Source organism: Gorilla gorilla, chromosome 1, assembly GCF_029281585.2.
Source record: "Gorilla gorilla gorilla isolate KB3781 chromosome 1, NHGRI_mGorGor1-v2.1_pri, whole genome shotgun sequence".
Classification (NCBI taxonomy): domain Eukaryota; kingdom Metazoa; phylum Chordata; class Mammalia; order Primates; family Hominidae; genus Gorilla; species Gorilla gorilla.
In genome coordinates, this window is record NC_073224.2 from 19,222,179 (window position 1) to 19,235,634 (window position 13,456).

Below are 13,456 nucleotides of genomic sequence, written 5' to 3' on the forward strand. Positions count from 1 at the left end.
TCATCTCTCCTCAGAAAGTAGCTTCCACAGCCCTCCTTGACCTCACGGGAGCCCGGTGTGAGAGGCTGCGGGGCCGCCATGGCAGGAAACACACATTCTCCTTAAGGTGAGCGGAGAGACATGGACTGTGGCATCGCTCCCAGCAGCCACCTGGCTCAGCGGGGGCTGGAGGCATGGGGGTCCCCAAAGGGACAGTGGAGTTTGACCTGCGACTGTGTGGGTGCCAGGCTGACCAGTGGGGCAGAGATCCTGTTTGCGGCACCGTCCGAAGAGCAGGCTGAGAGCTGGTGGCGAGCCCTGGGCAGCACTGCAGGTGGGCTTCAGGGGAAGGATGTGGGGAGGGCGGCCGACTCCCTGGGCCCCAAGCTCCTGGGCCCCTAGTGTTTTATGCATCCTAGGGAGGTTTCACAGTTAGCATCTCTCACCTCCAAGAAGTGGGACTTACTGTTTTTTCTCAAAGAATTTAGGTCCTAGAGAGGTTACGCAACTTGCCCAAGATCACACAGCTAATTAGCAGAGACGGGGCCAGTTTTGAACCCCCAGCTGTGTCCTGGTCCTGTTCTGCCCCTTTTGGAGTCTGCCACTCAGACTGCCCCAAGCCCTTCCTGCCAGAATCCTCATGGACTGTGTTCCTCCAAGGGCTTTCCAGGCTCTGTTCTGTCTGATCTGGGTGCTTTTCTAACCTTCTAGTCCTCAGACAACTCTGAATGTCACCACCCTTGAGTTGTTTTGCAGACAGTAAGCAAGCCAGGTTCTACTTGGAGGAATATATAGAGACAACCCTTTGGACTTTCTTCCGTGGTCAGCGTGCTCTGCTGAGGCTCCGTGTGGACAGTGTGTTCAGGGAATGTGTCTGGGATCCTAGCTCTGTCGCTGGTTCCCCTGGACTCTCCTCCCAAGAGTCTGTCTTCCCAGAAGCCCAAAGGGATCTTGAGTTGTTCGACATTCCAGAATCCCCCACCTCCTAAGAAAGCTCAGCCTTTCTTAACTCGCCTGTGAGGAGTTTCCTAAGAGGCAGGACGCATGGGGGCAAAACCTGCCCACAAGTGCTCAGCCCGCCCCGCACCCCCACGTGGGAAGGGCCTGGCATGGCCAGGCCGCCTAAGGCTGTGCTGAGCCTCCAGAAGCTGGAGGAAGGAGCAGCCAGACCTGGCGCCTGCAGATGGTCTGGGCCGGGCTAACAGTGGTCATTCCCTTGCTCTGCAGCCGAGTCTGAGCCCAGAACTCAAAGCCAAACCTGTCAGCTCTCCGAATGGGTGCACGACCAAGGATGCCCGGCCTGGATGTCTACTCAGGTGGGACACCTGGGTGGGGGAAGCAGGGCGGGGAGCCCTGGGCTTCAGTGGCTGGCAGGCACTGTCCTCTGAAGCCTGAGGTTCTGGGCCTCAGACTTACTCTCTTGGGCTGTAGGGAAATGCTATTGGAACCCTCAGCTGCCCCTGCCCACTCTCAGCTGAGAGAGGAATCCAGGCCACAAAGCCCAGATTTCCACAGACTCGACAGTGGTCCCCTCCCAGGGCTCACTCCATGCTCCGGTGTGGGGACCCTGTAGACGAAGCTGCCCAGGCTCCCTGTGCCCTTCCTGCTCGGCTGCTTGTGGGAGGGACAGCCAGGTTTCCCTCTGCCCAGTGCTGAGAGCCTGCCTGGGTTTGTTTCCCATGCACTCCACTTTCCTCCCTCCTCTCCCCTCTCCAAGGCACAGCACATTGGCAGGACCGCCAGACCCTGCCCCACCCTTGTTCTAACCCGTTCTCTACCTGGTCCTCCCCTGCTTTCCCCAATCCCCACTCCATGGCAATGGAGAGGGCCAGCATGTCCTGGCCTGCAGGCCAGGGAGATGTGAAGGTGGATGTGCAGGGGCAGGTGGCTCTTACCTGGCTCCTCAGTCCCTCCTTGTAGATCCCAGCATCATTTCAATGCTCAACCCCCCTCACCCACATCTCCTTCCCTTCCAAACCAGAGGGCTTCAGGCTCTCCAGGGGGAGGGGACACCTGGGGTTAGGTGAAAGTGGAGGAGGGACCGGAGACAGGCAAATCCTCCGTGCATGGGCCCCATGCCAGGATGTGCCTAGATGTGCACACGCATATACAGCCGTGTGCCTGGAGGGCTCATACCATGAGGGGTGGCAGCCACGGCTGTGGTCTCCAGTGTAACCATCTGCTCCCAGTCCTGCAGAGCCCAACATATGATTTAGATGATGTGTTGCTGACGGGACAGGCCTTGTCCTGGACACAGTGGCTCCTGAGGCTACCAGGACAGCCATTTTTTCTGCTGTCTCTAACCCAGGGCTGGGGTCGCTAGGCCAGCTGACAGACGTAGAGTTGGGTTATGAGAGTCAAGGCAATTCCCACCCACTCACCCGTCACTGTGGTCGCGGCTGCAGCGCCTGTCAGCTCTGGAATCCACTCCCACGCTTATTCTAGGAGGCTGGCTGGTCCAGGGGAGGGCAGGGGCACCAGTGTTTGTTTGGAGAAGATTCTGGGGTGGCCATACCCTACTAAATTCATTCCGTTTTCCCAACAGGTCTGATCCCTGAGGTGAACCCCAATGCAACACCAAACTTCAGGGGCACAAGCGAGGACACATCTAAGGGACCAGAATGAGACTCGGCTACAGGCAAAAGGGCTCCTTCCCGTGGCTGCTTCAACCCAGTTCCCCAGGCCCAGCTTCTGGAATAGACAGTTCCTTCTGGTTAGATGGGTCCTACCATGTGGCAGGAAACAGCCATTGCCTGGCCTCCCCCTGCATTCCTGTCTGGGTGAAGAGGAGACGTGTTACGGCAGAGCAGGTGGGCAAGGCCAGAGCTACCCCAGGCCCATGTGGCCGCCTCCTTGCTTGGAAGGGGTGACTCTGAGCACAGGTAGACGCAGATGTGTGCAGAGAATGTGCTCTTCGGAGGAAGAACACTGATGAGCGAGCTCTGTACCAGCCCTTGCCATGTACAGCCAAGAGCCTAGAATGACATGGCCCTTCTCAGCAGTAATAACAGATGGTCTCAGCGCCTCACATTTGTATGAGTCTGTAATGTATCAAGTGCTCCAACTACTCAAGGTAGCGCAGAAGGGAAAACAGGCACAGGCCGGGGGGTTTTGGGTGATTACACAAATGGGCTTGGCCTCCTTACCCCACTGCAAACTGCTGAGGTGCAAGGGAGCTCCCAGCCCTCAGCCTGGACCCTGGGACAGTGCCACCTGAGCCCGAGGCTCTGAAGCACTGCGTGATGACAGTTCCCACCTGCAACTCAGCAGCCAGGGAATGAATGAGAGTCAGGGGTGGCAGGGGCCCCGGCCATCAGTGGGGCCTGCGCTGCCGCCTCCGCTGCACTACCTGGCGCAGCGCCTCCAGCAGCTGCTCCTGGTTGTTGCAGACATTGTAATGTGTCAGGTGCAGCAGCTTGTCCACGTCCTCCTGGCTGTAGGTCACCTTCGTGTAGTGGTAGGGAGAGTCCGATGAAGACAGGTTCACCTCCCCAGCCGCTGCCTCCTCGGGTGTCCGCCGGACCCCTGTGGAGAGAGTGCAGCATGGGGAACACGTTGTGGGGAAGACGGGTTTGGAGAGGCACAGGGGACGGAGGAGGTGTGGGGGACTGGGGCAGCAGGATGGGGAGGTGAACAGCAGCTCACCAGGGGCCGAGTACTCCCGGAAGGAGTCGCTGACCAGAGGAAAGTGTAGCACTGCAGGGGCTCCGGGGCAGGTGGGGTCGGAGAAGGTGTGGCACTCCCGAGGCTGGAGCTGCTCTTCGGGGCTGGGCGAGATGGGTGGGAACGGGATCCCCTGCTCCTGGCAGAACCGGCCCAGGAGCTGCAACTGCTGCAGGGCAGGCAGAAGGGGCTTCAGAGGGACAGGGCCCCTGGCATCCTCAACACTGGGGCTGACGTAAGATGCACAGGACCTGGGGCTCCAATGCCAAAACGGTCTCCAGTGGGGCCTACGAAGCCAGTCGTTGGAAAAAACTCTCCACACCTGACAGGCCTCGGTGGCAGCTCCTCTGGGGCTAGACGGAGCCAGGTTACTCCCAGCATTCCAGTTCTGACACTGGGAGCCAAAGCAGACTCAGCAGGTGGGCCCAGAGGCCCAGGACCACACCTCGCAGGTCAGTAAAGGGGACCCAGCTACAAGATACCAGGAGAACCTCGCCAGCTTCCCAACTTCCGGAAAAGAATGAGCTCCTCTGGTGGCAAATTAAGATTCCAGTGTCCCAGTCACAGCTCCTAAAGGAAGCTGAACCAGACACTGGACTCCAAAGCCCCTCTCTTCAGGGGGCAGGGGCCACCCACCGCCTCCCTGGTGGGCTGCCCACCCTTCCCAACCTGGAAGGCTCCGTGGAGGTTGTAGTCCAATGACAGGATGAGGTCCACGTCCCGAGTGGGCTGCAGGAGGGGCAGGCAGCTGGTATTGATGAGGTAGCCAACATCCAGCAGGCACAGGTGGGGCTCCGAGGGTGTCAGCTGGTTGGGGAGCCCATCCAGAGTGGTAGCTAGAAGGTTGGGGAGAGCAGCAATTGTCACAGATACCAAGGGTACCAGATTCCTGCTGGAAGGAGAGACTCTGGCCTCTGGTCCCTGCTCTCCTGCTGAACCAACACCTCCACAGCCCGGCAGGTGGGCCCTGGGTCCCCAAGACAAGGAGAAAAAGACCCCTGTTCCAAGTAGTCCAGGGAATCAAGCTCAAAGCAGGAGAATGGGAGTGGACCGTGAGGGGTATCTGGACTGGGGACTCAAGGCTCAGGTGGCCACAGGAGGACTTTGGAGAGAAGCAGGTACCTTTCCATGTGGAGAAGTGAGGATGCTGAAAGTAGTCTTTGTGGAAATGGAGGCCACGCAGGAAATTATGTGCGGCCTGGGCCAGTGGACGCCACGTCAGAAGATCGGTGAAAAACTCAGCTATCCTGCCGGCTGTTCAGGGTGGTTCTTCTATCTTCAGAAGGGGGACCTGCTCCTTGTCTACATAGGCAAGGTGGGGAAATGGGGACTCCTGCACCTTTAGCCCCACCTTGGTGGTGACCCTGGAGGGGGAAGAGGTGAGAACCCCCCGCCCCCTGGTGCTGCCCCTTGGCACCCTTATGAAGGGGCCGGAGCACTTACCCAGGTTGGCCTGGTTCCTGACCCAGCGGTCCCAGAACTGGCTGGGCTCTGAGGCCCAGTATAAGCTGTCCTGGAGGTTGGCTGCATACAGGTTACTCCAGATACCTGAAAGAGCGGCCGTGAGGGAAGAGGACCCCCGACTCTTATCCCAACCCTACCCTTCCCCATGGCCAGTCCTGGCCCAGGAAACTCTTCTGACCGAGGCTGCCCTCTCACCCAGGACCCATTTTCCCTGCTCGGCCCAGCTTCCCCAGCCTGCCAGTGCCCCTCACCTTCTAAGAAGCAGATGCGGGACTCAGGAAGCCTCTTCATCAGCTGCCCCATAAAGAACTCGGAGCCAAAGAGCTCAGAGGGGATGAAGGCCCCGTACTTGGGGAAGCCGACCTCGTAGGGAGAGAACTCGCACCACTCTGTGAGGAGGCCACCCCTCAGCCTCATGGTGCAGAGCCCTTAGGCACCCCCACCCCCACCCCGACCCAGGCTTTTGCTTTAGGGCAGCTGAGGACCAGGAGGCCCAGGCCTTGTGGCCTGGGCTTTGTGCATGGGACCTAAGGCCCCTGCCTCCTTCCCAAAGGGCTGAGGGACCCTGGTAGGGTGCCGGTCTCCAGAAAGCACGGGACCTGGCTCAGGAGAGGTGGGTGTGACATCTGCAATCTGCACACAGGCCCCGTCTCCCCTTATTCCACCAGCTGCAAGGGCACAGGTGTCAGCTCTTGGGCCACTCACCCCCAAATTCAAAAGTGGTCAGGCTCTGCCCCTTGGTGTTGAGGGCACAGTAGATGGGCAGAGGGTTCTGGCCATGACTCAGGGCCTCCCGTTGATCTGAGAGCTTGTGATCATGGGGCTGGGGAAAGATGCGTAGAACCTAAACCCACAGTTGCCTGGGTGCCCAGGGACTTTCCCACCCTGCTGTCCAGCACCGAGCCCCAGCTCCAGCCCTTGCCCTGGCTCTGCCCCCAGGCCGCAGCCCCCGCACCTCATCATGCAGCAGCGCCTCGCTGATGAGGGCCCACAGGTTGGTGAAGCAGCTTGGGTAGCCCAAGCGGGCACGCTCGGCCAGCTCCTGCCGGTACCGCTGCAGCTGGCTGGGGGCCAGCACACCCAGCTTGTTCTTGGTCACCTGCGTCTTCAGCAACTCAGTGGGCCCCGCCAGGTCCTTCTGAGACCACTCTGGGTCCTCATAAAGGTTGGCCAAGGCCCTGGGAAAAGCCAGAGCCAGAGGGCTGTCACTGAAGGACCCCATCTAGACCCCACGTGCCCCGGGCTTTCTAGGACAATGGCCTGGCAGGGACCTTCCCAGGGTCCCCTTGAGCACGTTTCTCCCTGGCACGTTCATTCTCCCAGCCCTTCTAGTTTTCTCAGAGGCCTAGGAGAACCCTGGCACCAGCACCCCCTGCCACACAGGGGCCAGCATCCGCCTGCCCCCAGCTCACCAGGTGGAGCCCGAGGCCCCGGTGATGTAGGAGACGCAATCCAAGAGGCCCAGCTCCTTCAGGCCAGCCAGCTGCCCATACAGGGAAGTCATTGCCCGGATCCCACCACCAGTGGCCATAATAGCTACCACTGGGATCTGGAAAAGAAGAGAGCCAGGCCTGTAGAGGCCCTAGGGATAGGGAAGGCCAAGTCACAGGAAGAAGAGGTAGCAGGTCAAGTGGCCACCCAGCCCACAGCTAAGGCCTGATCACAGGTCTTGGGACCAGTTCTGAGTCAGCCCTGGGGGCCAGAAACAGCCTTTTGAGTGCCCAGCTCCTCCAGTCCTAAGGGCTCCAGGAAAAAATGGCCCAGGCAAGTTCTGAGCCTCATCTCCTTGCCCTCAGCCCCCGAGCCTGATGCTCACTTTCTGGAAGCCCCAGGGCCCGCCTCAAAATTTTCCCAAATTGCCATCACTCCCCCAGGAGATGGTCCAGGCTAATATGAACCTCCCGAAGCACCCTGGGCCAACAGGCCTCATACCAGATATCTGTCTCCCTCCTCAGACAGGCTAGGCTGAGAACCAAGAAACAGAGTAGGAAAGCCAGCCCTATGAGGTAGCTCCCATGCGGGCTCCAGGTGCCTCAAGCAACACTCTGCCTGTACCAAGTCCCTTCTAACACCAGATGAGAGGAAGCAGGGTGGGGACAGGCAGCTACGAGCTCTGGTCTAGATCGGGGACAAGCAGCTCCAGTGTTCAGCACCAGGAGCTAGGCCCAAGCAAGCCCGGGGACACCCCATCCAGCCCAGCCCCCAAACCTCATCCTCCTGCAGGTCTCCGTCCAGCTGCAGGGCCTGCCTCAAGGCCGCGGCCACCACCTGCTTCCTCCTGCTCAGGAAGGCCTGCTCCTCTGCACAGGGCCCGAAGCCCAGTCGCACCGCCAGCTCCCTCAGTCTGGCCGGGGAAGGAAGAGACTGTGAGACAGCTCTCAACCCTCCCCAGAGAATGGAAAGCTGGGTCTGCCTCACCTGTAATACCTACTGCCCTCCCTCTTCTCCCCAACCCTCAATGCCACTCCCGTGTCACAAGACTGAAGTTTGACACCTGGGGAGAGTGTGTCCATGTGGACATGCTTGGGAATGCAGCAAAGCAGACTGGCAGGACCCAGAATGCCGTGGCCGAAAGAGGCTGCTTGGGGTCCCAGGTGCAGACAGGCCCCCAGGCAGGCCCCATACCATAGATCCCCCCTCCAAGTCTCGTGCTCTGTCCCTTACCCACGGAGTTCAAAGCACTTTGGGAGGCTGAGGCAGGCATATAACTTGAGGCCAGGACCAGCCTGGCCAATGTGGGGAAACCCCATCTCCACTAAAAATACAAAAATTAGCTGGGTGTGGTGGTGGGCACCTGTAATCCCAGCTACTCGGGAGGCTGAGGCAGGAGAATCGCTTGAACCCCAGAGGCGGAGGTTGCAGTGAGCCAAGATCGCGCCATTGCACTCCAGCCTGGGCGACAGAGAGAGACTCCATCTCAAAAAAAAAAAAAAAAAAAAAAAAAAAAAGGGCAGGGGGCAGGGCAGAAAAGGACCAATAATCCTGTGTCTGTGAGGTGAGAAGCCACTCTCTCAAGACGACAGAGGGCCAGGGTGGGCGACAACTCTACGAAGATCATTTAAGGTCCAGCCATAACAGCTTCCACCCAAAAGGGCGCAATTTCCCCTCTTCTCTCCCTTGGTTTTCCTGCCCTCTCTGCGCCCCAAACCATGTTACCATTTTCCATCCTCGCCTCCCTGCGTTTTCCAGCCAAACATTTATCAAGTGCTCCCCGGGTGCCTGGCACTGGGCCAGTCACTCGCCCCTCTGACCATAGGTGCTAAGACTCCTCCCAGTACTCCTCCCAGTACTTCGTGCCCCCCCGAGCGCAAGCCTGAGTCCCTTCAGAGAGCATGAGGATAAGGGGCGGCTGTTTCTTCCACTCACTCCTCCAGGCCTCCTCCAGCCCCACGCCCTGGTTGTTTTCCAGGGCCTTGCCCAGTCCCCAGCCAGGCCTCTCACCCTGCTTCTTTATTCAGCTCCACTCTCATCAGGGGCTCCTGAAAACCGTGAAGGCCCCAGTCACAAAAGGTCGGCCACCTCCACCCAGCTCTGGTCCTCTTACCCTGATCCCCGGCGCATCACCCCCGCCCCGCCACTGTCTCCACAGGCACCAGGCCTGAAGCAGGGATGCTCAGAGGACACTCCCCAAAGAGCCTGGCCCCAGCACCTGCTCAAGGTGTGACCCACGGAGAAGCGGGAAGCAGGCCCCTCCCTTTGTGGCCTGGGTCCCAGCCCCATCCAGGCGCCTTGCTTCCTTCCCTGGGAGGCCAGTACCTGGGACGTGGGGAAGACAAGCCTCACCACTTGACCAGAGGGCAGGGTACTCAGTGGCACCTTTAGTTGCTCCTCGGGGGCATCCTGCAGGGGACAAAGAATGGAGACCTAAGAATCTTTACGCTTCCACTCCTAGCAAAGACCTCACCAAACTCCCGCCAGCAGCCATAGAGGTATGGGAGGGACGGGAAGGGGAGGCCAGCATGGGCCCACACATGCTGCCAGGGTGCCCACTCTGCCAGGTGGAGCAGAGGTCAGACTGGGAGGAGGTGCAGAGGGAGGGAGGAAGTTCTGGGGGCCCCACCTCGAGGGAGCGAGGCACACTACCTGCAGGTGAATACTCAGCTCCTGCTCCCAGCAGGCTGGGCAGTGGAAGCGGAAGGTGCCAGTGCCCACAGAGGCCTCCTGTGGACCCTCACAGGACCCAGGAACCACAAGCTGAACTCTGCGCTCTGAGGCTGGAAACAGGAACCAGAGCAGAGAGGCTGGGGACGGTATCTCTGCCCACAGAACCCATCTTGCTGCGTGGCCTGGAGGGCACCTCCCTCTCCCCGCTGAAATAGTCTGGTGGAGATGGATCCCCCACCACGGTCCCCCGAGAAGGCCTAAGGGGAAAGCTCAGGCCCCAGGGAGAATTGTCCAATGCTTAAAGGGGGAAGACAAGAGCTGAGAGCCAGGGGCTGTCCCAGTGGGTTGGGGACTCACACTTCTGGTCTCCTGTCTCCTCCAGTTGAACGTGCAAGCAGGAGAGCTCCCGGGCCTGAGTCATGAAGACAGCCCCTCAGACACTAACCCCACCCCCCGATTCAGGGACCCCACCCTCGCAGCACCCTGGCTGCTGCTGGTCTGCACTTCATTACCTGGGCCCTTCAGATTGTATTCCCTTAACAAACTGAAATCCCAGGGTCCCCAGGCTGAGGCAGCGGTGGGCCTGTACCTCAAGTCGCTGGCATGAGGGAGTCCCGGGGACCCCAGACCGCCTCCCAGAGCACTGGCACACTCACCACCAGAACGCCATTGCTGACGAGCCACTCACCACGGTCAGCCCTGGAAAGAGCCCCCAGAGCCCCCTTAGCAGGAGTCCAGGTTCCCACCCCACAGAGACCTGGGCATCCCCCAGGCACTAGTGCTGTCCTTCCCACAAGGCACTCCCACCCAAACTGCCCCAGGCCCCTGACTCACAGACTCTGCAGGCGAAATTCAACTTCCAGGCGCCCCTCACCCTGGGAAGAGAGCCAGAAGTAAGTTAGAAAGGGTCAGAAGGAGTGCACATATGTCAGTGAGTATGAGAGACATGCGTGTGTGTGCATGTGTGCGCGTGGAGATTTCAGCCCAGACACCAGCTAGGGCTGCCGTGGAAACACCGCCTTGCCTGAGGGCTCAGCGAGAAGCTCTCGCGCCGGAACTCCCCAGCCCGCAGAGTCCCCGCATCAAACAGTACTGACAACACAGGGTCATCTCCGGTCACCAGGTCCTGGTCAAAGACTTTCAGTTCCACGACATTCTGGAGGGGAAAAGAGTGACAGGGCTGCAGGAGGGAGGGGACAGGAAGGTGAGCAGGGCAGCGGCAGCGGCTGGCGAGGATGTGGGTAGAGTCAGCGCTGATGCCTGGCCCACCTTGAGCTGCCTGTGGATCCTGAAGTGAAAGCTCTGGTTCCAGACAGGGCTACTGCTGTTCTTGACCGTGCGTGTCTGGAGCCTGTGGCTGCAGGCCGTGGGCAGCCAGAGAGTCACGTAGCAGTCAGAGGGGGTCACTGCGGGAAGGAACAAGTGCCCAGCGGTGGACAAGAGCCCTTCCCAGCCGCCCAGACCCACTTCCTTCCATCACCTAGAGCCCCAGGTGGGTTAAGACTGAGGGGGAGGGGAAGTGGGGGGAAGTGGGGGCCAGAGGCAGAGCCCCAGCTGCCACCTTCCACCCAGAAGCTCCTCTCAGCTCCCTCCTCTAGGCCCTGCCCACCGGCCCACCCGCCTCCACCAAATCCAGCCACAGCACCCTCCTCCTCAGCACCCTCCTCCTCCCTCAGCCCAGCACAGGGGCCAGGGCGGTGCGCACTCACCTAGGTCCTTAGAGGGTAGGCGATGGGCCTGCAGGACACGAACCGTGAGCAGGCAGGTCCTGGACACCTCTGCCTGCAGAGGTGGGAGAGGGGAGACCTGCTACGGGCTGATGAAGCCAAGGGTGACAGGGGCCACAAAGGAGGCTGGAGCAGTGCCTCAAGGCCTAATCCTGAACCCCAGGCCCATCCTCCATCTCATCAGAATCCTGAATCAACAAGAGGAGACATGGTATCTCCATCATGACGCCTGCCAGCACTTACACAATGCTCTGCGCCGGCTCTGGGCCAAGGGCTTTGCATACATTAACTCATTTATCGCACAACCACCTTATGCACAGATACTATTTACGATGGCCCACTCCACAAGGAAACTGAGGCACAGAGAAGCAGTCACTTGCCTGAGGTCCACAATTGGGGTTGGAGCCCGGGCAGGCTGGCTCTAGATTTATGCCTCACACAGACCTGCTTCCACCTTCTTGGGCTAGTATCCTTTAGGCTCTCCACCCCACATCCCCAGCCCACACCCCAGCTAAGCAGCTTTCCGGCTGGTCTTGGGTGGCAGGAGACATAAGCTATCGAGGGAGGGGAAGTAGCACATCAGGGCCTTGGGCCCCAGGCTGCGCTGCTCTCGCACCCTCCCTCCACCCTGGTCAGAAGAACATCCTGGAAATGGGTTCTCTCCTGGGCAGGGGAGGCGGCTCCTAGCTCAGACCCCTCACAGGCTGTCATGTCCTCCAGGTCCTGCCAGGTCAGGCTGAAGATGGTCCCCCGGTAGCTCCCTCCAAACCCATGCCCCTGGTTCTGGGAATGCAGCCTGACAGGCACACCGGGACCAGGGAAGCCTGTGCCAACTGCTTCCTTTCGGCCTTCCACCTGCCTCTGCAAGGACCCTAACAGGTCAAGTCCAGGGAGCAACCAGGTCCAGGGCAGTGCTGGAGGGCCTCATCCACCAGGGTCAGCCCAGGGCCCTCACACTCCAGGCAACTGAGTCAGAGGAGCATGGAGGAGCCACTTGCTTCCAGGGCCTCAGGGCGGCAGCTGGGAGCCTCTGAGTCTCCAGGGCCCAAATCTATGTTGCCCGGGAGCTCTGCCAGGAGCCCGTTCCCAGGACAGAAAACACTCAGGACGGATCCCTCATCCCCAAGCCTCCTTCTCCCCTGGCTTCTGCCCACTACCCTGGTCTTGTGGTCAATAAACTCCCCTCCCTACCCCTGGAGAAGACCACAGCTCCCATAAGAAACATATTAACTAGGCCCCAGGTAGAGACCAGGGGTCCCAGTAGGGACCCAGGGCCCTGCCAGACCTTACCACAGCCATGAGACTGAGTCCTCAGGAGCAGGAATGATGGGGCAGTGGCCACAGGATCAAGGACTGTCAGCTTTCTAACCCAGAGCCAGGGATGTGATGTCCCAATTGGTCCCAAGTCCCTCCTACCCGCCGCCTCTGCTCCACCTAAGCTCCACACCCACTCCTGAACCAGCCACCTATCCAGGAAATGAGGCACCCTAAGCCTATACTAGAGCTCCTGATACCTCTGTGGCATTCGCCAGCCTTTACCAGCTGGGCCTGCCCCACCCAGCCCTGCAATCCCAGCCTGGAGAGCTTGCTGCCAGGGGCTGAGCAGAAGGAAAGCAGGGGTGAGTCCCAGAACAGCAGCCAAGAGAAGAGTGGAGTTCCCTGTCACAGGCCTTTCGCAACTCTGGCACCTGTTGGACAGGAATGCCCAGTCTTGATGGCAGGGCTCCATCAATCTGAGATGAACACCCGGGCCCCCTCACGACAGGCAGGGGAGTGGCTGTCACATAAAACAGCCCTTCAAAGCTAGGTGCTGAGTCGCCGGGGATGAGGCCTGTGGGTTGGCACTCAGGGGCAGGGGGTTCTTCTGCCTCCAGGGCATGGTTTGTGGGGGGGTCAGCGTGTGGAGACCAACTCTTTCCTCAGAGGGACAGCCCCACGAGAGGCGGGGGCTTCCGTCCCTTCCTGCCTGTGCCTGTTATGGGAGAAACAGGGGTTATCCCCAGGGCACCAGGTCCCACCTGCTGCCCCTGAACTGGGGGAGGACAGTAACCATAGGAGAGCTAGGAATAGCTCTCAAGGTCCTGGGCCAAAGTGGTCCGGACCAGAGAGCTACAAGACTCAGGTCTGCTTGCTTGTCCCAGGGAGGGGCTGCGGTGGCTCTCATGGACAGTGGGACTTGGGCAGCTGACGGCTCTTTGGGCCCAGGCTGGGATCCAGCCCTCACCCCCAGTGAAGGTCACCCTGAAGTTTTTACCTGAACCTTCAGGCCCTCCTTAGACCACAGAAGGCAACTTCAAGAGGGAGGATCAGAACATACGACTCATAAGCCAGGCGCAGTGGCTCACACCTGTAATCCCAGCACTTTTGGGAGGCCGAGGCAGGTGGATCACGAGGTCAGGAGATCAAGACCATACTGGCTAACACGGTGAAACCCCATCTCTACTAAGAATACAAAAAAATTAGCCGGGCATGGTGGCACACACCTGTAGTCCCAGCTACTTGGGAGGCTGAGGCAGAAT

General features: G+C 59.8%; 1 protein-coding gene and 1 long non-coding RNA gene across 4 annotated transcripts; one reads left to right on the forward strand and one right to left on the reverse strand.

The window, feature by feature from the left end:
- The first annotated feature begins 11 nt into the window (after positions 1–11).
- On the forward strand, positions 12–3,007 carry LOC134758747 (uncharacterized). 2 transcript variants are annotated; one of them, XR_010134285.1, is made up of 4 exons: positions 12–106; positions 228–313; positions 1,207–1,295; positions 2,525–3,007. It is a non-coding gene; the product is annotated as an uncharacterized lncRNA (long non-coding RNA). The 2 variants fall into 2 exon arrangements; XR_010134286.1 differs by lacking the exon at positions 228–313.
- Positions 3,005–13,414, reverse strand: LOC134758744 (cytosolic phospholipase A2 beta-like). Of its 2 annotated transcripts, XM_063707690.1 has the most exons (19): positions 12,228–13,414; positions 10,920–10,992; positions 10,480–10,616; positions 10,235–10,366; positions 10,045–10,085; positions 9,867–9,909; positions 9,568–9,622; positions 9,190–9,320; positions 8,863–8,946; positions 8,548–8,585; positions 7,315–7,450; positions 6,519–6,655; positions 6,062–6,284; positions 5,812–5,929; positions 5,358–5,495; positions 5,086–5,190; positions 4,312–4,478; positions 3,625–3,811; positions 3,005–3,504 (listed from the first exon to the last, which is right to left on the reverse strand). In XM_063707690.1, the coding sequence occupies exons 1-19, from the start codon at positions 12,234–12,236 to the stop codon at positions 3,293–3,295; spliced, it is 2,166 nt and encodes a 721-aa protein (XP_063563760.1). In that variant the 5' UTR covers positions 12,237–13,414; the 3' UTR covers positions 3,005–3,292. The 2 variants fall into 2 exon arrangements, 1 of the variants encoding a protein (XP_063563760.1); XR_010134274.1 differs by lacking the exons at positions 3,005–3,504; positions 3,625–3,811 and adding an exon at positions 4,765–4,944 and having other exon boundaries at positions 4,336–4,478.
- Between the last annotated feature and the right edge of the window lie 42 nt (positions 13,415–13,456).